This window comes from Nyctereutes procyonoides, unplaced genomic scaffold (assembly GCF_905146905.1).
Source record: "Nyctereutes procyonoides isolate TBG_1078 unplaced genomic scaffold, NYPRO_anot_genome, whole genome shotgun sequence".
In the NCBI taxonomy this organism is placed as follows: Eukaryota; Metazoa; Chordata; class Mammalia; order Carnivora; family Canidae; genus Nyctereutes; species Nyctereutes procyonoides.
In genome coordinates this window covers 49,696,591-49,721,422 of record NW_026575125.1, presented here as the reverse complement: position 1 = coordinate 49,721,422, position 24,832 = coordinate 49,696,591, and the positions used below count along the sequence as shown (strand labels likewise).

Below are 24,832 nucleotides of genomic sequence, written 5' to 3'. Positions count from 1 at the left end.
CCCAGAGCCACTGCCTGAGCTTCTCCCAAAGCCCTGCCGGCTCGCGCTCCTGCCCTTTACTGAGATCAACGCACAGTCTGTGGCGCTCTATCTTCCGGGCCGCACTTCCTCTGTTAGTGACTCGGGGACACTGGAGGCTCCACTGCCCCTCCTGTGCTTCTGCCCGAGTTCCCTGCTAAGCGCCTTTCTGTTCGGGAAGAATCTGGTATGGATTTTTAAAGTTCCTGCTTCTCAAGGACTGGGCTTTCCTGTCCCGGGAGGCTTTCACAGCCCCGCCTTAGACCGGCTCCTCGCAGGGCTTCTCCCCAACTTGTTTTTTTTTTCCCACCTTCCTACCTTGTTAGAAGCACACTCTTCTCTCTGTAGCATTCCAGCTGTTCTCTCTTTAAATCTCAGGTCAAATTCGTAGGTGTTCAGGATGACTTGAAAGTTATCTAGGTAAGTTGGTGGGGACAGGTGACTTGGGGACCCTATGCCTCCACCATCTTGCCCCGCCCCCCGACTCCCCCGGAAAATAGCTTTCTTTTGGTTTAGAATAAAACACTTCAAAATCTGAAGTTCTACCTAAAACGCCTGATTTCCTAATGATACCTTTGAATATCTTTGGACAAGATAAAGCCCAGAGTAGAGAACCCTTCACATCCCTGCATCAAGTGAGGTTCAGTTAATTTTTTAACAATTGACCTACAATAAACTGTACATATTTAAAGTGTATAGTTTAATAAGTTTGACACAGATGCACCCATGAAATCATATAATGGAATGCAACTCAGCAAAAAAAAAAGGGCAGAAACTATTGATCCATATAGCACAAGCAAGACAATGTCCATGTCCATCATGACCAGAACTCACTTTGTATCCCTTTCCTTTCTCCCCTCCCTAGTCCACCCCTCTACTTCCCCATCTTCAGGCAGCCAGTTATCTTCTGTCTGTCACTATAAATTAGTTTTTATTTGCTAGACTTGTATAAAAAATTTTAATCATACATATGTTTTATTTTTCTGACTTTAATTCAGCATAATTATTTCAAGATTCATCCCTGTGATTGTGTGTATCAATACGTCTTTATATTGCTGAATGGCATCCTATTGTATGGCTATATTCTAATTTATCCATTTACCTGTTGATGGACATTTTGTGTTGTTTCCAGTTTTTAGCTGTTAGGATATTTTACTGAACATCTGTCTACAAGTCTTTGTGTGGATATATGTTTTTATTTCTTTTGGGTAGATAACTTAGGAGTGGACTGCTGGCTCTCTCATATGGTAGGTGTTAAGTTTTATCTTTTAAGCGACTGCCAAATTGTTTGGTTGTACCATCCTACTAGCAATTTATGAGTGTTATAGTTGCTGTACATTCTTATGAATACTGAGTATGATAAGTCTTTTAAATCTTAGATTTTCTAGTGAATGGGTAGTGGTACCTCATTGTGGTTTTAGTTTTCATTTCCCATATGACTAATGATGTTGAGCATCTTTTCAGATGCTTATTTGCCATGAAATACCTGTTCGAGTCTTCCTCATTTTTTAATTAAGCTTTTTTACTTTTCAGTTAGAATTCTTTATATATTCTAGATATATCCTACAAAGGACTTTTATGTTTTATAAATATTTTCTCCTGGTCTGTGGCCTGCCTTTTCCCTTAACAGTGTCTTTTGAAGAGCAAGACTTTTTAATTTTGATGCTATCCAATTTATTGACATTTTTTTTTTCTTTTATGCTTAATGGGCTTTATGTCCTGTTGAAGAAATCTTTGCCAAACCCAAGGTCACTATGATTTACCTCTAAGTTTTCTTCTAGAATTTATGTGGTTTTAAGCCTTACATTTAAGTCTATGATTCATTTTGACTTGACACCTTTGTCAAAATCAATTGTCCATAAGTCAATTTCTAGATTCTACTCCATTGATCTACATGTCGATCTTTATGCCAATACCCACATTTGATCACACTAGCTTTATAAGTTCTGAAATCAGGTAGTATAAACCCCCAAAGTTGTTACTCTTTTTCAAAATTGTTTTGGAAAAACTAGGTGCTATGCATTTTCTTTCTTTTTTTTTTTAAAGTTTCTTTTTTTTTAATTTTTTTATTTATTTATGATAGTCACAGAGAGAGAGAGAGGCAGAGACACAGGCAGAGAGAGAAGCAGGCTCCATGCACCGGGAGCCCGACGTGGGATTCGATCCCGGGTCTCCAGGATCGCGCCCCAGGCCAAAGGCAGGCGCCAAACCGCTGCGCCACCCAGGGATCCCTGCTATACATTTTCATATAAATTTTAGAATCATCTTGTTAATTTCTATAAAGAGTCTACTTGGAGGAGTATCTGGGTGGCTCAGTCAATTAAGCTTCTGCCTTCGGCTCAGGTCATGATCTTGGGGTCCTTGGATCAAGCCCTGCATCAGACTCCCTGCTCAGGAGAAATCTGCTTTTCCTTCTCCCTCTGCCCCTCCCTCCCGCATGTGCACTCTCTCTCTCAAAAAAATAAATAAAATATTTTTCTTAATGATTTTATTTATTCATGAGAGACACACAGAGAGAGAGAGGCAGAGACATAGGCAGAGGGAGAAGCAGGCTCCATGCAGGGAGCCCAATGCGACACTCAATCCCATGACTCCAGGATCACACCCTGAGCTAAAGGCAGATGCTTTACCGCTGAGCCATCCAGGCATCCCTAAATAAAATCTTTTAAAAAAAAAGTGTCCTGGGAGTTTGGTTAGGATGGCATAGAATCTATAGATAAACTGAGGAGAATTTATATATTACAATACTGAGTCTTTACATGAACACAGTGTATCTCTCCATTTATTTAAATCTTTAATTTCTCTTAGCAGTTTTACTTTTCAGTATACAGGTGTTGCACATCGTTTGTCAAATATTCCTAAGTGGGGATCCCTGGGTGGCTCAACGGTTTAGTGCCTGCCTTTGGCCCAGGGCATGATCCTGGAGTCCCGGGATCGAGTCCCACATCGGGCTCCCTGCATGGAGCCTGTTTCTCCCTCTGCCTGTGTCTCTGCCTCTCTCTCTCTCTCTCTCTCTCTCCCTCTCTCTCTCTGTGTGTGTGTCTCTCATAAATGAATAAATAAAATCTTTAAAAATATATATATATTCCTAAGTATTTCATATTTTTATGATATTGGGTATTTTTTTGTATTTCAATTTCCACATGTTCAGATATATTCATTGGTTGTTACAGCTTTTTTATAGAGGCTACATAGACAATCATGTTGTCTGTAAATAGAGACAATTTTATTTACTAAGTAGTTCTGCATGCCTCTTTTTTTAACTTGACCTTGTCTTATTGCACTTGCTAGAACTTCCAATAAAATATTTAATTGAGTCAGTAAAAAGAGAAATCCTTGCTTTGTTCCCAATCTTAGGGATAAATCATTCAATCCTTTACCATTAAGTATATTTGCTACAGGTTTTTTGTTTATGTCCTTTATCAGTTTGAAGAAGTTCCTGTCCCTAGTTTGCTGAAAGTTTTTATCATGAACAGATGTTGGGCTTTTTCTGAATCCTATTGAGATGATTTTATGGTTAGTTTTTACTCTGTTAGTATGGCGAATGACATTGATTTTCTTTCAACTTTATTAAGGTATGTCTAACATACAGTAAGATTTACCTTTTTGAGTGTATAGTTCTAAGAGTTTTGACAATATATATAGTTGTATAACCACCATCACAAGCAAGATATAGAATAGTTTTATTGTCCTCCCAAATTTCTCTATACCTGTTTGTAGTCAACTCCTCCCACAACCCTAGCCATTGGCAAACACTCATGTGTATTCTGTTATAATTGTTTTCCCTTTGCATCAGTGTCATATAATTAGAAACATTAAAAAAAGAAGCATATAGCATGGCTTCTTTCACTTACCATAACGCATTGGAGACTCATTTATGTTGTTGCATGAATCAATAGTTTGTGCCCTTTTTTTTTTTTTTTTTTTTGCTGAGTTGCATTCCATTATATGAATGTCCCATAGTTTATCTATTCACCTATTAAAGGATATTTTGGGGGTTTTCCCCACTTTTTGGTGATTATGAATTAAAGCTGCTATAAAAACATTTACATATAGGTTTCTGTGTAAACATAGGTAAACATTTCACTTGGGTAAATACCTAGGAGTGGAATTGCTAAGTCATGTGGTAAATGTGTGTTTAACCTTATAAGAAACTGTCAAATTGGGACTCCTGGGTGGCTCAGCAGTTGAGTATCTGCCTTCCGCTCAGGATGTGATCCCGCAGTCCCGGGACTGGAATCCCACATTGGGCTCCCTGCATGGAGCCTGCCTCTCCCTCTGCCTCTGTCTCTGCCTCTCTCTCTCTCTCTGTCTCTCATGAATAAATAAATAGAATCTTAAAAAAAAAAGAAACTACCAAATTGTTTATCCAGTTGTTCATTGCTGGTATATAGAAATACAATTGATGGGATCCCTGGGTGGCGCAGCGGTTTGGCACCTGCCTTTGGCCCAGGGCGCGATCCTGGAGACCCGGGATCAAATCCCATGTCGGGCTCCCAGTGCATGGAGCCTGCTTCTCCCTCTGCCTATGTCTCTGCCTCTCTCTCTCTCTCTCTCTCTCTCTCTCTCTCTCTCTGTGTGTGTGTGTGTGTGTGTGACTATCATAAATAAATAAAAATTTAAAAAAAAGAAATACAATTGATTTTGGTATATTAACTTCTGTCTTTTGACTTTATTAGTCTAATAACTATTTTGTAGGTTCTTTGAGATTTTCTGCACAACCATGACATCTCTAAATGCAGATTTATTTCTTCCTTTCTAATCTATGTGTCTTTTATTTCTCGTACTTGCCCTATTATATCAGCTTGGACCTTCAGGATGATGTTGAATAGGAATGGTGACAGTAGAAAACATTCTGTTTTTCCTGATCTTGGGGAAAGGACCCAGGCTTTCACCATTAAATATGGTGTTAGCTATAGTTTTTTTTAAGATTTTATTTGTTTATTCATGAGAGACACAGAGAGAGAGAGAGAGAGAGAGGCAGAGACAGGCAGAGGGAGAAGCAGGCTCCATGCAGGGAGCCCGACGTGGGACTCGATCCCAGGTCTCCAGGATCAGGCCCTGGGCTGAAGGCAGCGCTAAACCACTGAGCCACCTGGGATGCCCTATAGTTTTTTTTTAATAGATACCCTTTATCAGATTGAGGAGGTCCTTTTTTTAAGATATTATTTATTTATTTCAGAGAGAGAGTGTGTGTAAGCAGGGTATTAGGGGAGGAGATGAACACAGAGCCTGTCACACAACTCAGTTCCAGGACCCCAAGATCATGACCCCAGCCAAAATTAAGAGTCAGATGCTTAACTCTGAGCCACCCAGGTGCCCCACAGATTGAAGAAATTCTTATGTATTCTTAGTTTATTGTAAGTTTTTATTCTGAGTGTTTTGATGTTCAATTTTGAAACCAGCCTTGCATTCCTTGAATAAATGCCACTTTGTTGTGACATATCCTTTTTATGTGTTTATTGTTGAATTCAACAGTATATAAAGTTAGAATTTTTCTAAAATAAAAATTATGTGTAAAATTTTTGCATCTCTGTTCATGAGGGATATTGGTCTGTTGTTTTCTCATAATGTCTTCATCTGGTTTTGGTATCAAAGTAAATGTTGTCCTCTTAGAATGAGTTGGGAAGTAGTCCTTTTTCAGTTGTCTAGAAGAATTTGTATAGAACTAATATTGTTTCTTTCTTAAAAATTTGTTAAAATTTACAAGTTAAGTCACCTGAAGTGTTTTTTGTTAGTTTTTGCTTTGTGGAGTAGGTGGAAATTAACTAAAATTCAGTTTTTAAAAATAGATATAGGGTTGCTCAGGTTATATATTTCTTCTTCTTTTTTTTTTTTATTTATGATAGTCACACAGAATGAGAGAGAGAGGCAGAGACACAGGCAGAGGGAGAAGCAGGCTCCATGCACCGGGAGCCTGACGTGGGATTCGATCCTGGGTCTCCAGGATCGCGCCCTGGGCCAAAGGCAGCGCTAAACCACTGAGCCACCCGGGCTGCCTCATAAATAAAATTTTAAAAAATAAATAAAGTGTATTTCTTGTAAGCAGCATATTGTTGAGTCTAGCTTTTATAATATAGTGTGACAAACTGCATTTTAATTGGGGTGTTTAGACCATTTGCTTTTAATATGATTATTGATATGGATAGGCTTGACTCTATTATTTTGCTGTTTTCTATTTGTCCCATCTATTCATCATTCCCTTTATTTTGTTTACTTTTTGGCTTCTTTTTGGATCAACTGAGTATTTTGTGATTTCATATTATCTCCTTTGTTGGCTCATGTATGATTTTGGTGCTTAAATTAGTGATAAAAAACATTAAGGGTTAAGTTCTTTTGAATAATTGACTCCTTTATCTTTATGAAATTACCTTTTTTATTCTCAAAAATATCCTTTGATGTGAATTTTACATTATCTGATGTTAATATATCCCCTTACTCCACCTTTCTTTTGATTACTTTTAGCATGGTATGCCTCTATCAAAAGTGAAAATGTTCTCAAAGATGGTTACTTTTTAGAAACTAAGTTTAGTTAATTTTATTTGCTTAAAAAATTTCATTCATTGACTTTAAAAGTTAAGAATGTGTATCTAATTATATCTCTTAAGGCAAGAGAAACAAAAGGAAAAATAAACTGTTGATAGTACATCAAAATAAAAAGCTTTCACACAGTGATGCAAGGCAACCTACTGGATGGGAGAAGATATTTGCAAATGATATAGCCAATGAGGGGTTAATATCCAAGATATATAAAGAACTTGTATAGCTCAACACCAGAAAAACAATCAAATTAAAAAATGAGCAGAGGACATTTTCTAAAATGACATTTTCTCAAAGACATACAAATGGCCGACAGACACATGAAAAGATACTGAGCATCACTAATCACCAGGGGAATGCAGGATGTGGATAAAAATGAACCTTCATGTATTGATGGTGGAAATGTAAATTGGTGTAGCCACTGTGGAAAATGGTGTGGAGGTTCCTCAAAAAATTAATAATAGAAATATCATATGATCCAGTAATTCCACTACTGGGTATTTATCCAAAGAAAACAAAACACTAATTTCAAGATATTTGCACCCCATGTGTATTGCAGCATTATTTACAATAGCCAAGATAAGCAAGCAACCTAAGTGTCCGTTGATAGATAAATGGGTAAAGAAGATGTGATACACACAATGGAATGTTACACAGCCATAAAGAAAGGATGAGATCTTACCATTTATGACAACATGGATAGACCTAATACCTCTAGGGTATTGCTAAGTGAAATAAGTCAGACTGAGAATGACAAATACCATATGATATCACTCAGATGTGGAGTCAAAAACAAAAACAAAAACAAATGAATAAACCAACAAAAAACAGAATCAGACCTATAAATACAGAGAACAAACTGATGGTTGTCGGAGGGAAAGTGGGGGGTGGAGGCATGGGCAAAATGGGTGAAGAGGAGTGGAAGTACAGGCTTCCAGTTACAGAATGAAGTCATGGGAATAAAAAGAATAGCATCAGTATAGTCAATGATATGTAATAGTGTTGTATGGTGGCAGATGGTAGCTATACTTGTGAACAAAGCATAACGTATAGAGATATTGAACCACTATGTTGTACACAGGAAACTAAGTGTAACATTATGTGTCAACTATACTCAAAAAAATTTTTTAAAGAATGAGTATCTATTTATTAAATATAACATATAAAATATACTTTGAATTCCTTATCATGACTAGTTAAGGACACGTTAAGGAGAAAATGGAGAAGGCAAAGACAGTGTATAGAAATACTAGGATATCTAGAGAATGATTTTCTACAGAAAGCCTCTTTCTTATGACCTTTTGGGATATTTCTGTTAAAAGCTCTTGGAGAGCTATTACAATTTTGGGTGAGTGTAGGCATGGATGAAAATCTCACTTCTACTTATGTGGGCTCAGTTCTGAGTGAAATTAAGTCTGGAGCTGAATCTAGCCCATGGGCCAGAGAGTCCTCATCCCTAATCCAGCATCACTGATTTCTCTTTTAGAATTGGCTTGCAAATGAAATTGAGGTTATGGTCAGTACTGAGGAAGCCAAACGCCATCTGAATGACCTTCTTGAAGATAGAAAGATCCTGGCTCAGGATGTGGCTCAACTCAAAGAGAAAAAGGAATCTGGGGAGAATCCACCTCCTAAACTCCGGGCAAGTACCCCAATGGAAATATGTTATCAATAATCAGATTCTGCACTCCCCAGAAACCCTCACAACTTTGGAGGATTACTTTCCTTTTAGCACCTCACCCTCATTCCCATTATTCTTTACAGAGGCGCACGTTCTCACTTGCTGAACTACGTGGTCAAGTTTCTGAGTCAGAGGATTCCATTACAAAGCAGATTGAGAGCCTAGAAACTGAAATGGAGCTCAGGTAATAGGACTATCTCTAAGACATTGTAATTTATAAAAATTTATGCCTGGAATCAAAATAGAACCTATCAATCCAGTGATTCAAAAGCTTGTTTTTCAAAGGCTTTGTGATGATTGAGAAATGAGAGAATGTAGCAATTTTTTGAACCATATACTTCACTAGACATATTAGACATATTTTTTCATTCAGTCCCTCCTTATGAGGTATACCTTATGAAGTAAGTATCATTCTTCTGACTTTAAATATCTAAACAAGTTCGGAAATTAAAAAAATATTTTTAGACTTTTTGTTTTGAGAAAGACAGCATGGTGGGGGCAGGGCAGAGGGAGAGGGAGAATCCCAAGTAGACTCCCTGCTGAGCACAGAGCCCAACACAGGGCTTGAACCCACAACCCCAAGATCATGACCGTGGCTGAAATCAAGAGCTGGACAGCCAACTAACTGAGCCACCCAGGCACCCCAGAAGGTTAGAAATCTTAAGAAATGTGCTCAAGGTTATACAGAGCTGGGATTCAAAACCTGGCCTATCTAATTCCAAAACCCATGCTCTTTATGTTGCACCCCATCTTGGTATTTCTGAAATGTAGAACTGGCTAAAAACAAAACTTTAGAAGAAGTTAAGAACTGATGCCAGAAGAGCAATACAGAAGAAAGAGAACTTTAGAGATTATTGGCTAAGTAGATGTAATAATGTATAAGTAAAGCTATCATGAGCATTAGATTAATAAGTAAAGTACATAACATAGTACTTGGCATATTAGAATTGCTCAATGCACAGTCTCTCTTTCTCCTTTTCTGGCTCTAAGACCAGAAATTATGCTGCTCTAATCACTATTATTGTCTTTTAAGTATCTGTAATCTCTAGAAGGAATTGAACTTCCACAGAGATTATATAGGGTCTTAGGATGATAGAATTGTATCACCCACAAGACCTTAAAGATCATTTGATTTGTTTTGAGCAACACATACTAGCTATTTATCTTTGGATATGTCTATAAGTCACTCAACATTTGAGTTTCTGTTTTGTGCTGCCCTGGATGCATACAGTTGGATATACAGAAAGTAGATGGCACACCCCTGCTCTCAAGTGGAAATAGTATAATGACAGAGGGGTAGGTTGGAATCATTTGTTAAAATTTCAGGAATGTAAACCATTGATAGCTTACCACATTTATGCCACAGAAACTAGCAAAAGCTACAAATTGGGTCCATTTTTTTAGTGCTGGTTTTTATTTTATTTTTTTAAAGATTTTATTATTTATTAGAAACACACACAGAGAGAGAGAGGCAGAGACACAGGCAGAGGGAGAAGCAGGCTCCATGCAGGGAGCCCGACGTGGGATTTAATCCTGGGTCTCCAGGATCAGGCCCTAAGCTGAAGGCGGCGCTAACCCGCTGGGCCACTGGGGCTGCCCTAGGGCTGGTTTTTAAACATTTACCTGCACAGCACTGTGAATAATTAAATATTAAATGTTAGGCAGGTGCCAAGTAGAGAGCAATTAAACAGGTGAGTTTAAAAAAAAAAAACAAAAAAAAAAACAGGTGAGTTTAATCAAGGCAATTTTCCTAAACTTGATGAGACAGAAACTAAATTTTAAAATACCTAAGGGACATGAATTGTCAGAGGAGACAGGAAAGGCCATATGGTAGACGATAATTCTGAAGTGTTCTGGCTCCCCTCTTCCAAGAAGCCTTCCCTGACACTTTATCTCCCACTATTCCTCCTCTGTAAACTCCTTTAGAACTTAGAGTCATCAATCATATATATGGTACAGTGGATGTGTTATCTTTATATATTTATTATTTTTTTACGGGTATTAGTCTTGTCAATATAAATTGATTGTAATCTTGGTGAAGGAAAGAGCTATATATTAGACCAGAGTTCTTGAAGCATGGTCTGCAACCCCTGGGGTACTCTGAGCAACTGAAACTGTCTTCATAATGCTATTAAGACATTTTTTTCCACTTATACTACAATGACATTTGCTGTGATAGTTAAAGCAACAGAAGACAAAATTGCTCATACCATACCTGGAATTAAAGCAGTGGCACCAATCTGTACTAGAGGTCATTGTATACTTCATGACCACACACTCTCAGTTGTTTTTTTAGATCAGTTTTACTTAAGAATGGCTTTGATAGGGACACTTGGCTGCCTCAGTTGGTAGAGCATGCAACTTTTGATCTTGGGGTCATCAGTTCAAGCCCCACATTGGGCAAAGTAGAGCCTACTTTTTTTAAAAAAAGGCTTTGATAAAGCAGTGTTAATTTTATTAAATTTCAACCCATGAGTTCAAATCTATTTAGTATTCTGTGTGACCAAATGGGAAGAACACATAGAGCACTTGTACTGTTTTGCTGAAGTCTGAGGGTTGTCTGGAGGAAAAGCACTTGTGCAATTGTTGGAGGTGTGAACTCAATAGGCCTCTTTTTTCCACGGAACATCCGTTGTGTTTGAAAGAACGACTGACAAACTATGGTTATTCAGGCTTGAGTACTTGGCAGGCATTTTCTCAAAAGTGAACAGAGTGAGCTTGTCACTTCAAGAAAAACAACTGGCAGTGTTTGTCACTAAAGATAGAATTGAGCTTTCAAGCAAAACTTAGAATTCTGGAAAACTTTTATCTGCTCCCATGAGCTTGACAGTTTTTTTTAACTTTTCTGTTGAGACCAGCAGTGATATTAACTATTTATTTCTTGATATTGTATAATGAAATGTGTTATCATTTGGAGATTTTGCATCACTCAACATTGCCCAAATATGTTACAGAATCATCTGTGGGTAAAAGATCCATTCAGATTGGAAGATAGACCAATGGATTTTAATATAAAAGAGTAAAAAGTTTACAGTTTCAGATTCCACATTTCAACTAATTTTTAAGGAACTACCACTTGTTGGGTTTTAGTGTAGTCTCAAAGAAGAACGTCCACAGTTATCTGAGTAGGCTACTAAAATGTTCCTTTGTCCAACTACATATCTATGTGAGGCCAGATTGTCTTCATTAACATCAACCAGAACATGTCACATGTTTGCATGTGGGAGATGTGAGAATCCAGTTGTCTTCTACTGAGCCAGATATTACAGAGATTTATAAAAGTGTAAAAGAGTCTCATTCTTCTCACTACATGATTTTTTGTTTTAGAAAATATATTTTTCGGGATCCCTGGGTGGCACAGTGGTTTGGCACCTGTCTTTGGCCCGGGGCGCGATCCTGGAGACCCGGGATCGAATCCCACGTCAGGCTCCCGGTGCATGGAGCCTGCTTCTCCCTCTGACTGTGTCTCTGCCTCTCTCTCTCTCTCTGTGACTATCATAAATTAAAAATAAAATAAAATAAAATAAAATAAAAAAAATAGAAAATATATTTTTCATAAAATAGATTATAATGGATTATTGTTATTTTAAGTTAATTAGTGAACATTTAATTTTTTCTCAGTTTTACTTTCAACACTGTAAAAATCTATAGGTGCAATGTATATGAACAGAATTTCTCAGAGGTCCTCAAATAATTTTTAAGAGTGTAGAGGGGTCCTGAGACTCCCAAGATTTGAGAACTGCTATCTTAGATTATTTTGGTACCCATCTTCTTTTATAGTACCTTACATAGCAGCATGTTGCACATATGCTGGTATACTACCTTTCATTGGACACATTGCAAATTTGAGAAGGAAGCTACTAATGAAACTGAAATATTGTGTAAACCCTGGTCTCAGACCATACTTGATTAGAAAGTATCTGTAAGCTATAACCAGGGTCAGGGTATCTAATCTTCTTAGAAACTTCTCAGTCCTGTGGCAGGCACATCAAGATAACCTCTCATAGCACTAGCCATAGGTATCAATTTGATATTTGGTCCCAGCGTAGAACATCTACCTGTTTGTCCTTTTTAAATTTTTTTAAGATTTTATTTTATTCATTTGAAAGAGAGAGAAAGCACCAGCAGGAGGGAGAGGCAGAGGGAGAAGGAGAAGCAGACTCCCCACTTAGCAGGGAGCCCAAAATGGGGCTTGATCCCAGGACCCTGGGATCATGACCTGAGTCAAAGTCCGACTCTTAACCGACTGAGCCACCCAGGTGCCCACTGCTTATACTTTTGAGACTTTTTCCCTTCAGGTCTCCAACCTGATTCTTATCCTTTTGAGGCCTCCTGGTTCCTTCATATCACAATCTGAACTCATATGGCCTCAAGACAAAGTTACATTACAGTTAATATACTACAACAGAACCCTACTAAAACAAATTTTTTCAAGCCCCACCATGTGACACATTTATTTCAACCAGTATTTCATAAAATAAAATCACTGAGATAGTTTCTTGGATTCCTTTTGCATCAGGATTTGAGATACTAACCAGCTGACTCAGTCATTATTTAAATGATATTTCACTAATACCTCCATCCATAAACCTATCTGAAGAGCTCCACAGAGCTCTCCTCCTTGGTGTTAAGGATACTAGCAATAAGTCTCACTGTCTCTTTCCTTGAAGGAGTGCCCAGATTGCTGATCTACAGCAGAAGTTGCTGGATGCAGAAAGTGAAGACAGGCCAAAACACCGCTGGGAGAGTATTGCTACCATTCTGGAAGCCAAGTGTGCCCTGAAATATTTAATTGGAGAGGTAAGCATCACTCTTCTTACCAGCAATTAGAAGTCTGGCCAGATAGGTTGAAATAAGATGTTAACCTGGAATACTATTGTAGTGCCATTGCCACTTTTCATGGTAGAAGCTGCAATGACACTAGAATTAGAGAAAATAGTTTTATGGGTAAAGGTTGGTGTGAACAAATACAGCCCAGTCACTTAGAAAATTGATACCTGATAGCCTGGCATACAGCAAGTGCTCAATAAATGTCTGCTATTATTATTGGGAAAGTATCAGGATGCCATAGTAGGCCACTGGTTATACATAAACTATTGTACTGTACTACTTTTCAAACTATTATACTGTACCTATGAGATGTTTTCAAAAAAAGTTTAAGGTACAGGGCACCTGAGTGGCTCAGTGGTTGAGCATCTGCCTTTGGCTCAGGTCATGGTCCCAGAGTCCTGGGATCGAGTACTGCATCAGGCACCCCGCGGGAAGCCTGCTTCTCCTTCTGCCTATGTCTCTGCCTCTCTGTGTCTCTCATGAATAAAATAAAATCTTAAAAAAAGTTTAAGGTACAATCTAGGAAAGAGGAAACCTAATCATCTTTTGACATACACCCATCTTAAGGAAAGTCCCATCTTCACTGACTTTAAAATAATATGTCATCTTACATTGTCACAAGAGGAACTGAAGTTGATTGCCTCTGGTGATTGAGGCATTTTCACTTTGAGATGAGCATACAAACTCCAGCTCTGGAAGTTTGAGCAATGTTATTCCTTTATACATTTTTGTATTGGGTTAGCAGATTTGTCCTACCAAGAAAATCCTGATTGTTTGTGTGAACACTGGTATTATGCTGTTCACCGTGTGTGCCAGTAGAGACTATAAAACCAGGCCAGCATAGGATATCAATCTAGCCTGAAAAGCCAGATCTACACTGCCAGCTAACATGTCTACTAGTTCCAACATGTGAATACAGACATTCTGAGATGGAACATAATTGGCCATAAGGGTGTGTCCTGTGGATTTTTCTTCAGAATGAAGGAAGAAAGTCTTAAATATCAGAATTTGGAGTTTTTAGATACTGTTTGTGTTCAGTTTATTCTTGTCCAGAGACAGAGCAAGAGATTGAATGATTTTAGCAGTGGCTTCTAGCTTGAAGAGATCAATTTCAACCGAAATAGGGAGTCTTGGCCTGGATAGCATTGTTACCATGTGTAGAATCCATGTGACATAGAAAAAGAAGAATGGGCTCGGACATGGAGGAACTTTTCTCAGTCCATTTCAGGAAAGCTGACATTTTCCTGCCTAATGAATGGGGAAAGGTGGCCATTCTCCAAATAAACTGATCTTCTTTTATCCCTTCCAGCTGGTCTCCTCCAAAATACAGGTCAGCAAGCTTGAAAGCAGCCTGAAACAGAACAAGGCCAGCTGTGCCGACATGCAGAAGATGCTGTTTGAGGAGCGAAATCATTTTGCTGAAATTGAGGCAGAGTTACAGGCAGAGCTGGTCAGGGTAGAACAGCAGCATCAAGAGAAGGTGAGCCCTGGCAAGCCCAGAAGCTACACTGAGAATCAGTGTCATTGCTTTTGGTCGGTAGATTTGAAAAGATAGTAGGGTGGGAGGGGAATATGAAGTTTCCTTCGAAAGCCCATGTTGTCTTTTCTAAATTTTGCAAACAAGGAACCTGAAAAAGGAATGACTTGTCAAAGTTTACACATACAACGACTCTTAGCCTTCAACTTTCATACCAAGGTTAACATTGTGGCCGGGCTTACTACTTCCAGCCACAAGAATGAAAGGTAACAAGTACCCTCTAAATCCGAGGAGTCATCTGGATCACAGCTTGGCCTAAGCCAGAATTCCTTTCTCCCCTCATTCCTTTGGTCTCATTTGTATCTTTCTCTAGGTGCTATACCTTCTCAGCCAGCTGCAGCAAAGCCAAATGGCAGAGAAGCAGCTAGAGGAGTCAGTGAGTGAGAAGGAGCAACAGCTGCTGAGCACACTGAAGTGTCAGGTATGATAATGGAGCAGAAGTCTCCAGAGATGGGATCCACAGGCCTGACTGCGAATCCTATCTGATTTACACCACTGTACTTGTAGCGGACAGTGACTACTGAAAAAAGGTTTATAATAGTATTCTCTATGGCCTCTTGGCCCTATCTGATCAATGTAGGGGTATTTAGAATGCAACCACACATAGGGTGACCTCCTTTCGGGAACAGAAATGACATTGCTTACTCCATACCAAATTTTGAGGCCTCCTGGTTCCTTGCCTCAGCCCCAAGCTCTAAAAGAGATGGGAAAGTTCAGTCATCCCATAGAATCCTAAGGGCATTCAGCTTTCTCTTTCTTTTCTTTTCTTTTCTTTTTTTTTTTCTCTTTCTGAGGTTGTTCTGAGCTGAGACCTGACATGTTTGTAAAGTGCCTGGGGTCTGAATATCTCCCAGAGCCTGGGAACACCACACCCCTTAGCAGCGTGTTGGAACACTATTTTGTCCAACTTAGAATCTTTTTTTCTGAACCACCAGTCTCTAGGGTTTCCTTGGCACCTCCCATCTAAGACATAACCAAACTAGTTAAGGTCGTATGCTGAATTATGAATCTAGTTGTCTTTAGTGCCAGGAAGTTTAATCAGGCTTATTAGAGTAGCAAATGAACTGCCTAGTCTATGTTTAGAAGGGTAAACAAAAGCATCTGTAGACTTGAAAGAAACAAAGCTAACTGTCCGTGTAGGTCTCTTAATCAGCATCCTGATGTGAATGAATAAGGTATGTAAGGCTAGGGAATAGAAAGGAATAAGGAAAGCATTTAGGGCAGAGCACATGGTTCTTGTGAGCACAGTCAGGACTGCTTGGGAGTGATGGAGCAGAAGTGGCACTCAGGACACCTAGGAACTGGTAGGAATCAGACATTTTTCTGGGTGCCAGTACCTACTGTGCAAAAAACCATCCGCTGCCAGCAACTTAGCAGCAATATGTTTTCATCTATGTGAGTTGTTTGGTAACCCACATGTAGTGCCCAAAATAACCCCACCTATCACTGTATTATTTGGAAATAGGATGAAGAACTCGAGAAGATGAGAGAAGTGTGTGAGCAAAATCAGCAGCTTCTCCAAGAGAATGAAATCATCAAGCAGGTAGCGCAGCTTCCCACCCATTTTATAATAAGCCCTGGGAGACCCTGTTGCAATTGAGGTTAGCTTTTGGGAGCAGCCCTGGGTATGACAAGTTGGCTCTATTTTTGAGGTCTGTATCAAATTTCTATATGATATGGTCATGTGCATTTCAAAATGGTATAAACACGCATTTTTAAAATTTTTTTAGTTTTATTTAAATGCAATTAATTCACATGTAATAATATTGCTGGTTTCAGAGGTAGAGGCCAGTGATTCATCAGTCTTACATAATAGACAGCGCTCGTTACATCCTGTGCCCTCCTGAATGTCCGTAAACACACAGTTTTTAATCTGTTCTTTTCTGAATCTAATGCTCATCTTCTAAGGTGAGTGTCCTTCAACCTACTTTACTATTAACCCACCTCACTTTACTATGTCTTAAATTCAGCTAGCCCAGGAATCTTTATGTTTTAGCCATTAACACTCCCAGAAGCTGCCCTGCACTATATACTATGCATTTTTTTTTCCAAACAGAAACTGACCCTCCTCCAAGTAGCCAGCAGACAGAAACCTCATCTTCCTAAGGATACCCTTCTATCTCCAGACTCTTCTTTTGAATATATCCCACCTAAGGTAAACTGCTCAATGATGGTAATAACCTTCATATGGCCATGGTTGAGGGGAAGTGTGCTAAATTTATCTTTCAAAAGAGGTTGGGAGTTAAAAATCCCAAATTCTGGAGTGCCTGGCCAGCTCAGTCAGAAGAGCACACAACTCTTGATCTCAGGGCTGTGAGTTTGAGCCCCACATTGGGTGCAGAGCTTGCTTAAAAGTAAAAATCTTAGGGATGCCTGGGTGGCTCAGTGGTTGAGCATCTGCCTTCAGCTCAGGGCATGATTCTGGAATCCCGGGATCAAGTCCCACATCAGGATCCCTGCATGGAGCCTGCTTCTCCCTCTGCCTGCATCTCTCCCTCTCACTCTGTGTGTCTCTCATGAATAAATAAAATCTTTTAAAAAAATAAAATAAAATAATAAAAGTCTTTTAAAAAAATCCCAGATTCCAGCATCTCAGTTTTCCTCAGAGTCCCAAATAAAACTACAGTCTTGAGGAAAATAAGCATTCCTTCCCCAGAACGCTGACTTTTGGCCATGTACAGGTATTATGTAACAACTGAGGAGGAGCAAGAGGAAAGGGCAGTGTTCAGCTGTCCATCCAAAGATACTTATCTCATCATATCATGAGTCCCTCTTTCCTCCCTCAGATTGCTCAGCTTCTATGCCTTCAGTTTCCATCCCTTCAAAGACTCTGAAAGGCCAAAGGCTGCGGCAGAATCTCTTCTGATTGGTAAAGCCAAGGGAGTATATTTGAGGGAGTCGGAAATCTCGGCTTGAGAATATAGCTGGCAACAGCTACTGGAAAGATATGATCTACATGTATTTTTAAAATTTTATTAAGTAATTATTCCAAACCTTTTTTTTTTTTCTTAGCCAAAACCGTCCCGTTTTAAAGAAAAGTTCCTGGAGCAAAGCATGGACATCGAGGATCTAAAATATTATTCAGAGCATTCTGTGAATGAGCCTGACGACAGTGCTGGTGATGATGATGATGATGGGGCTGATGAGGAATGGAAGCCAACAAAATTGGTTAAGGTGTCTAAGAAGAACATCCAAGGGGTAGGAGGCAGTTCTTATCTCTGTCAGGGGTTCTGGTCCTTGCTCTTTACTGCCAGTGGGTATGTGCTGGCCCCATATCCCTGAGCCCCTGGGTCCCATTCAAAGGCATTGAGGAGTCCTTGTTGGGCCAGCTCTGTATGGAGCCTGGGGCTAGCAGAGAAGGCTGCCTGAGTGCACAAGATGGCTCTCTTCATGTTTTCAGGTTCTTACTAAGTCTGAACGGGTTAGTGGTATCTATACCACTTTATTGAGGCTGGTTCCAAAGTGATCATGTAATAATCCTTCATATTTTTATAGCATTTGACAGTTTATCAACCATCGTCATATAGGTTATCTCCTTTTATCATCACCAAAAAAATCCAGTGAGGTATTTATTATTTGCATTTTATAGATGGATTGGAGACCCACAGGGAAATGACCTTCCTCAAGGTCATAAAACTGAGGACGGTCAGGACTTGAAACCAAATATTCCGACTCCAAATCCAGTTGTTTCTACCACATCATGGTCATATCAGTAAAAATTGCAGGCTAGAAGCTATCTTCCTTGCCTCCCTAGACTAAGGGGTAATAGTAATTACAGAAAAGGCTAGTAATTAAGATCAAACACACCAAGTTAGTTAGGACCAATTTAACTTTGAGGCATGCTTTATTTACTTCCACAATGATAGTCCTACATAATTACCAAACCGAGGTGTTTTCTGTTGAAACATTAACTTCCCAGGCCCTATAGTTCACCACTACCCCAATTGTGCCCTGCAACCACATTGCACTTAAAGAGAACAGTTCACAAATGACCCTAACAGTTCACAAATAACACTGGAAGGTTATATGATTTCATTAGCTGCTTGAGCACCTCATAGGGGACTAAGCCTTAAAAAGCCACAACACCAGAGCGAAGCAAGTAATGAGGAATTAAGCTAGTCGTGGTGGCATTAAGTCACTTGGAAAGAATCATCAGGAATGCAACATATCCCATGCTCTTAGTGGGGCTAAAGAGCTCATCCTCTAGCCTCAGAGAGCTTATAATCTAGTGGGAAAACAAGGCAAAGAAATAGAAGCATACCAAAGAATCTCAGCATATTCATCTTAGAGAGATGGACTGAAGGATTTTAAGAGTGACTATAAAGCTAAACCAAGCGGATATAGTTTAGAAAGATACCATGAAAGAGATGACTATTACTGCATTATAAGATGGAAAGGGAAATACAGTCTTGGAAGCAACTGGGAGACCATTTCTGGCACAACGAACAGCATATTGCAAAGACTTAGTTATAGAGGGACAGGAGACACTTACAGAAAATGGGGCAGAATGTGTCTGACTTTCATTCACTTAATCAACAAATGTTTATGGACTTTACTATGACTGAAGTGGAGAGCATGAGCTGAATATAGACGCAAGGGTTAGCTAAGTAATAGGAAGCAGAATTGAGAAGTAAACACAGAAACAAATATTAGAGGACCAAAAACCCCTGGGAAGACGTGTCCAAATGTGAAGCAAATATGTATATCCTTGTTCTTGAAGCAAGCTTTCCATATGTATCATGACAATGTTGCTCCACATGTAAAAGGGAAATAGAGAAATCTAGTAAAAATTTTAAGTAAGTATTGGTTATTAATGACAAATTCAATATCTAAAATGTGAGAAATTATTCTTTTCTAGGCTTTTCCCCTGATTTAATAACTTAAGAGTATAATTGGGCATTAAGGGAGACAAGTTGGCACACGATCTAGTTTCTCTCTTTTAGCAACCTTGAAGTACATGGATGCTGTGACTGCTCCCTGATCAGACTGCTCTTAGAGACATTAGCTGTAGACCTTCATCCTATTTGCGATTCCAACCCAGCTGAAATGGGCTGGCATTATTACTTTAAAGGAGACTGCCGCAGGCACCAAAATAATGACTCGTTTAGAACTAATGCTGAAAAAGGAGGCTTCCTCAACCAGGCTTCCTTTATGTACTAAGGAGATGCTGAGGGACAGGCCATGTGCTATAGGAAAAGAAATAGCTTCAAAGCAAGGTAGACATGGATTCTCATCTTGAGTTTGCCACTGGCTAGTTGGATGACCTGAAACAGGTCACTTAATCTCCCTAGGCTTCTCATTCCTTGTCTATGCAATGAAAGGATTAAACTAGAAAGATGGCTGTGTAAGGTCCCTTCCAGCACTAATATCCTGAATCCAAGTAACGGTCAAAGCTGTATAAATATTTTTTAATTAATTAAGGAGTGTTAGGGATGCCTGGGTAGCTCAGCGGTTGAGCGTCTACCTTTGGCTCAGGGCGTGATCCTGGAATCCCTGCATGGAGCCTGTTTCTCCCTCTGCCTATGTCTGCCTCTCTCTCTGTATCTCTCATGAATAAATAAATAAATCTTTAAAAAAATAATTAAGGAGTGTTAATACTAACTTTATATGGTGTTTTATGGCATCTGAGTAGTTAAAAGAAGGAATATGTGCAAAAGCACTCTGTGACAAATAAAATATCATGCAGATACTGTTACTGAAGGACTGTAAGCATTTTACAAATACTCTCATTTGTCCCCTTTGACAGAAAAGAGGAAGCAGGAATTCTTATCTCTTCCTTAGTGATGAGAGAATGGAGATGAACTTGAATGAAGTGACTTGTCCAAGGTCATACCAAGTTTTATTTTTTTAAGATTTTATTTATTTATTCATGAGAGACACAGAGAGACAGAGAGAGACCCAGGCAGAGAGAGAAGCAGACTCCCCACAAGGAGCCTGATGTGGGACTCGATCATGGATCCTGGGATCATGCCCTGAGCCAAAGACAGACACTCAACCGCTGAGCCACCCAGGCATCCCCATACCAGGTTTTAAATATAAGACTAGAGCCTGAGTCTCCTGCCATTGTCTGGTATTCTTTATGTTAAATTTTTTACCAGATCTTATTCTGAGACACAGTGTGACACTGAAACCAGTGCTAGAAGAATTACAGACTCTGAAGCAATAGTTCTCAACACTGACTGCACGTTAGAATCTCCAAGGGAACTTTTCAAGGGAACTTTACCTGAACTTTTCAGGTAGCCTGGGACCCCACCTCCAGATATTCTGACTTAATTGGTCTGAGGTGGGATCTGGCCTTTTTGAAAAGCTCCCCAGAGATTTCTTATGTGTAGCCAGGTTTGAAAACCACTGGTTTAAAGGAACCCCAGAGGTCTTTCAGCTCTACTTCCCACTCTATATAAAGAATCCCTTTATTACAGTGATTCTCAGCTGTGGTATTGGGACATACTGGTGGGTTATACACACACACACACACACCATGTACTACATACATATATATTTGAGGTCAAGTCTGTGACAAGTCATTATCCCTCTCTTACGTTCTGATCTGGGTCCTGAGTGTGAAAGAGAACAGGATGAAATTACAGCTAGTGGAATGGCATTCATGCGATGAATACATCTGTCATGTGTGTCATGACTGTTTCAGAATACCACTCTACCAGGGGTTTATCTAGCCTCTGCCTGCTTGAAAACTTCTAGTACTGGGAAGTTCACAGTCTCATAGGGAAGCCCATTGGAGCCCACTAACTGTTAGGAGGTTGTTCCTTGTTGAGCTAAAATGCACTCTTATAAATCATCCCAGTGGGGGATAACTGTGTAAATTCTAATTGTTCTTCCTTATGACAGCCTTTCAGATACCACTCTCATTCTCTTATCCCTTTAGATAAATTAGAGACACATTGACAGGATAATAGAATGTTTTGGAGGCATTTAGATGAATTTGCAAATGTCAGAGGACCATACCCAGGCTGTGGCAATGGATCAATGTCATCTTGGTGAAGTCTCTCTAGGACATGTCATAGAACTCTGTCTTTTGTCCTGTGTTATTCAGAGAAGCAAGTTTTTTTTTTATTATCATGTCCAGTATTGGCAAGGGTGACTAATGTGGGCATTCCTGTCTATTACTATTAGGTATGTACATTGGTATACTCCTGGAAGGCAACTTGAAAATATGTATCAAAAATCTCCAGTGCCTGGCTAGCTCAGTCTGTAGAGTATGGGTAGAGCATGTGTCCCTTGATCTTAGGGTTGTAAATTTAAGCCCCATGTTGGATATAGAGATTGCTTAAAAAGAAAAATCTTTTTTAAAAAGATATGTATCAAAAATCCTAAAAATGTTCCTGTCCTTTGGCTCAGTAATTATACACATAAGAATTTATACTAAGGAAATAGTCACTGGTACAAAACAGGATGCATTCATTCAACAAAACTTTTGTGAGCACCTAGCTATATATCAAGCACTGTTTCTAGGTGCTGAGTATATAACAAACAAGACAGGTAAGATCTTTGGCCTTATGAAACTAAAGACATTCTTGGTGGAGAGAGACCCACAATGGCCAGAAAAACAAAATAATTTTAAATGGTGATAAGAGATAAACAGAGAAGATATAATGAAGTCATAAAGAATTCTGGGATAGGAAAATTTACTTTAAAAGAGTGTTTGGGAGAGGCCTCTCCAAGAAGGAGATACTTAAGCAGAGATCTCAGCAAAGTGAAGGAGCAAGTCAGGGAAAGACCCAGAGGGAAAACATTTCAGGAAAAGGGAGCAGCAAATGCAAAGACCTCAGACAGGAATGAATTTGGTTTACCAAGGAATGACTGAAAAAAACAGGGTAGCTGGAGAGTATTGAAAAGTGGGAGAGAGCAGTCAAGGGCAGGCCAGAAGGGTAGTTAGGGGCCAGATCGTAGAGAGCCTTCTCGATGATGGGAAGATATAGATTGTGTTTATGTAACAGGATACCTATGGTAACATGATTGGTAATAGGAAACAATTTCTTTGAAAACAATCTCAATGGGATGCCTGGGTGGCTCAGTGGTTGCGTGTCGGCCTTTGGCTCAGGGCGTGATACCAGGGTCTGGTCCTGTGTCTGGCTTCCTGCAGGAAGCCTGCTTATGCCTCTGTCTGTGTCCCTGCCTCTCTCTGTCTTTCATGAATAAATAAATAAATCTTTAAAAAAAGAAAAAAACACAATCTTAATATCTAACATTAGGGGACTGGTTAAATAAATTGACGTTTTCACATGATCAAACACTATATACAGCTATTAAATATTAAAAATCATGGTTTCGATTTTCCAATTTTATAAAGTGATCTATATTAATCTCAAAATCAGGAAAAAGGATATTATAATGGTTTCTTTTTGCTTCACAACTAACAGAACGATGGTGTTGGTTTTTCTGTGAGAGAGACTTATATTTAACTGTAAGATCAGTATGGATTCACAAAGATAAGACGGAAAAAAAGCTACTGTGGTTTTTAGGCCTCATAAACAAGACTGTTGGGTCCATAGCAAGGGAGTAGTTCTGTGTCAATCTACCTCACAATGGCCACCAAAACTAGAAAGTTATGTTCTTTTCTGGATGTCACAATTGAGGATGAACTTGGACAAATTGGTGTATGGCCAAGGTGGTGAGGATTCTTGGAAACCATGTCATGTGGCGGTTCATTGAGGAAGCTAGGTATACTTACCTTTGAGAGGATCTGGGCAGAGGCGGACTGGGGAGTGGAAATTATGCTCAGGGTTTGAGCAAGAATGCTGCGAGAGTATGGTTAAACTGATTCCTTCCTTATCATTGCAGATGGCAGAACTGAGTCCTGTGGTCAGAAGTTATATAGGAACTATCCTCTCAGAATAAATAGAGCTTCAGATAATTAGACCAGGGACATTAAAAAGGAGCTCCCATACATCAAATCAGGCTCTGGACAGTTGCTGAGGTCTCTTCTGACTCTAATCCATTATTCTGTGAGCCCTGCCACCTATATTTGTTCCAAGCCAAACTACCCCCCCTTCTTCTGCCATTTCTCTTAGAACATCACTTCCTATAGCACTGGTCACCTGCCTCTTTTCTTGTCTACTGTCCTCTTTATTAAGCACATACACACACTGAACTCCCAAGTATATGCACAAGGAAGCATACTCAGTGATTACGTGGGTTCAGTAAGTACATGGGAAGCACTCACACACTAAAGCCAGCTGTTACTACTGCAGCCTTGTTGTTAAGGGTGAATGTGGCACCCTGAGGAGTATGACTAAATCGTGTTCATAGAATGAAAATGAATGGAACTGAGCAACACATGGCAATATATAATAAGATACCACTTATATAAAGTTTCAAGACATGGAGGATCATTCCTTAGAGTTTTTAATGGAAACTCATACGTGGGAAGAAGACCTGCATGGAATAATAAACACCTAATTCAAGAGACTTTGTTCCTGAGAGAGAGGGAGGTGAATGGGATCAGGAAAGGGTAGATAGGAGGCTTCCATTCTATCTGCATTTTAGTTACTAAGGGAAGAGTGAGAACATGAGTGGATTTTTGTTGTTGTCGTTTATGCTTTTACATACCTGGGGGAAAAAAACTGATGCCCTGAAATAGGGCTCATTATTTCCAATGGGGTCTGACCCAGAATCGAGTGAAGCAGTTGTTCTCCATGCTTTCCAAACTCCAAATTTCTGACTGACTGATTTGCTTTTTGACAGCCATTTCACACTATTGACTCATGGAGCTTGCTGACACCTCACATCCTTAGGCCATTTATTTTAAAGATTTTATTTATTCATGAGAGACACAGAGAGAGAGGCAGAGACACAGGCAGAGGGAGAAGCAGGCTCCAAGCAGGGAGCCCAACGTGGGACTCGATCCCGGGTCTCCAGGATCACGCCCTGGGCTGAAGGTGGCACTAAACTGCTGAGCCACCCAGGCTTGCCCACCTTAGGCCATTTTTACACTACTTTTAAGCCAGATCGCTGCCCCCCCCATATTATATTTATACAGTTGATGTGGAGAGGACCCAGATGCCAGACCTTTGTTTATCCCTGTCAGAACTTTTCTTTCAACTTGTAGCACATAATTCCAGCCTGTCAAAATATTTTTGAATTGTGATTGTATCATCTTACTTATTAATCATCCTTCCAGTTTTGGGCCATAGTTACAGCCAATAAACATGCCTGGCTTGTAGACTGGTTAGAAGATACATGAGATTTTTGTACTTATGTATATGAAA

General features: G+C 39.4%; 1 protein-coding gene across 2 annotated transcripts in view; it reads left to right on the top strand.

Annotated features, from left to right (window-relative positions):
* The window catches only part of KIF4A (kinesin family member 4A), a 119,178-nt gene that overhangs the window by 90,955 nt on the left and 3,391 nt on the right, over positions 1-24,832 (top strand). For both annotated transcript variants that reach the window (XM_055338926.1, XM_055338927.1), the window contains exons 21-28: positions 8,045-8,200; positions 8,323-8,423; positions 12,910-13,039; positions 14,379-14,549; positions 14,920-15,027; positions 16,072-16,149; positions 16,663-16,761; positions 17,619-17,804. In XM_055338926.1, coding sequence (XP_055194901.1) covers positions 8,045-8,200; positions 8,323-8,423; positions 12,910-13,039; positions 14,379-14,549; positions 14,920-15,027; positions 16,072-16,149; positions 16,663-16,761; positions 17,619-17,804 — 1,029 coding nt within the window. The remainder of the gene's footprint in view (positions 1-8,044; positions 8,201-8,322; positions 8,424-12,909; positions 13,040-14,378; positions 14,550-14,919; positions 15,028-16,071; positions 16,150-16,662; positions 16,762-17,618; positions 17,805-24,832) is intronic.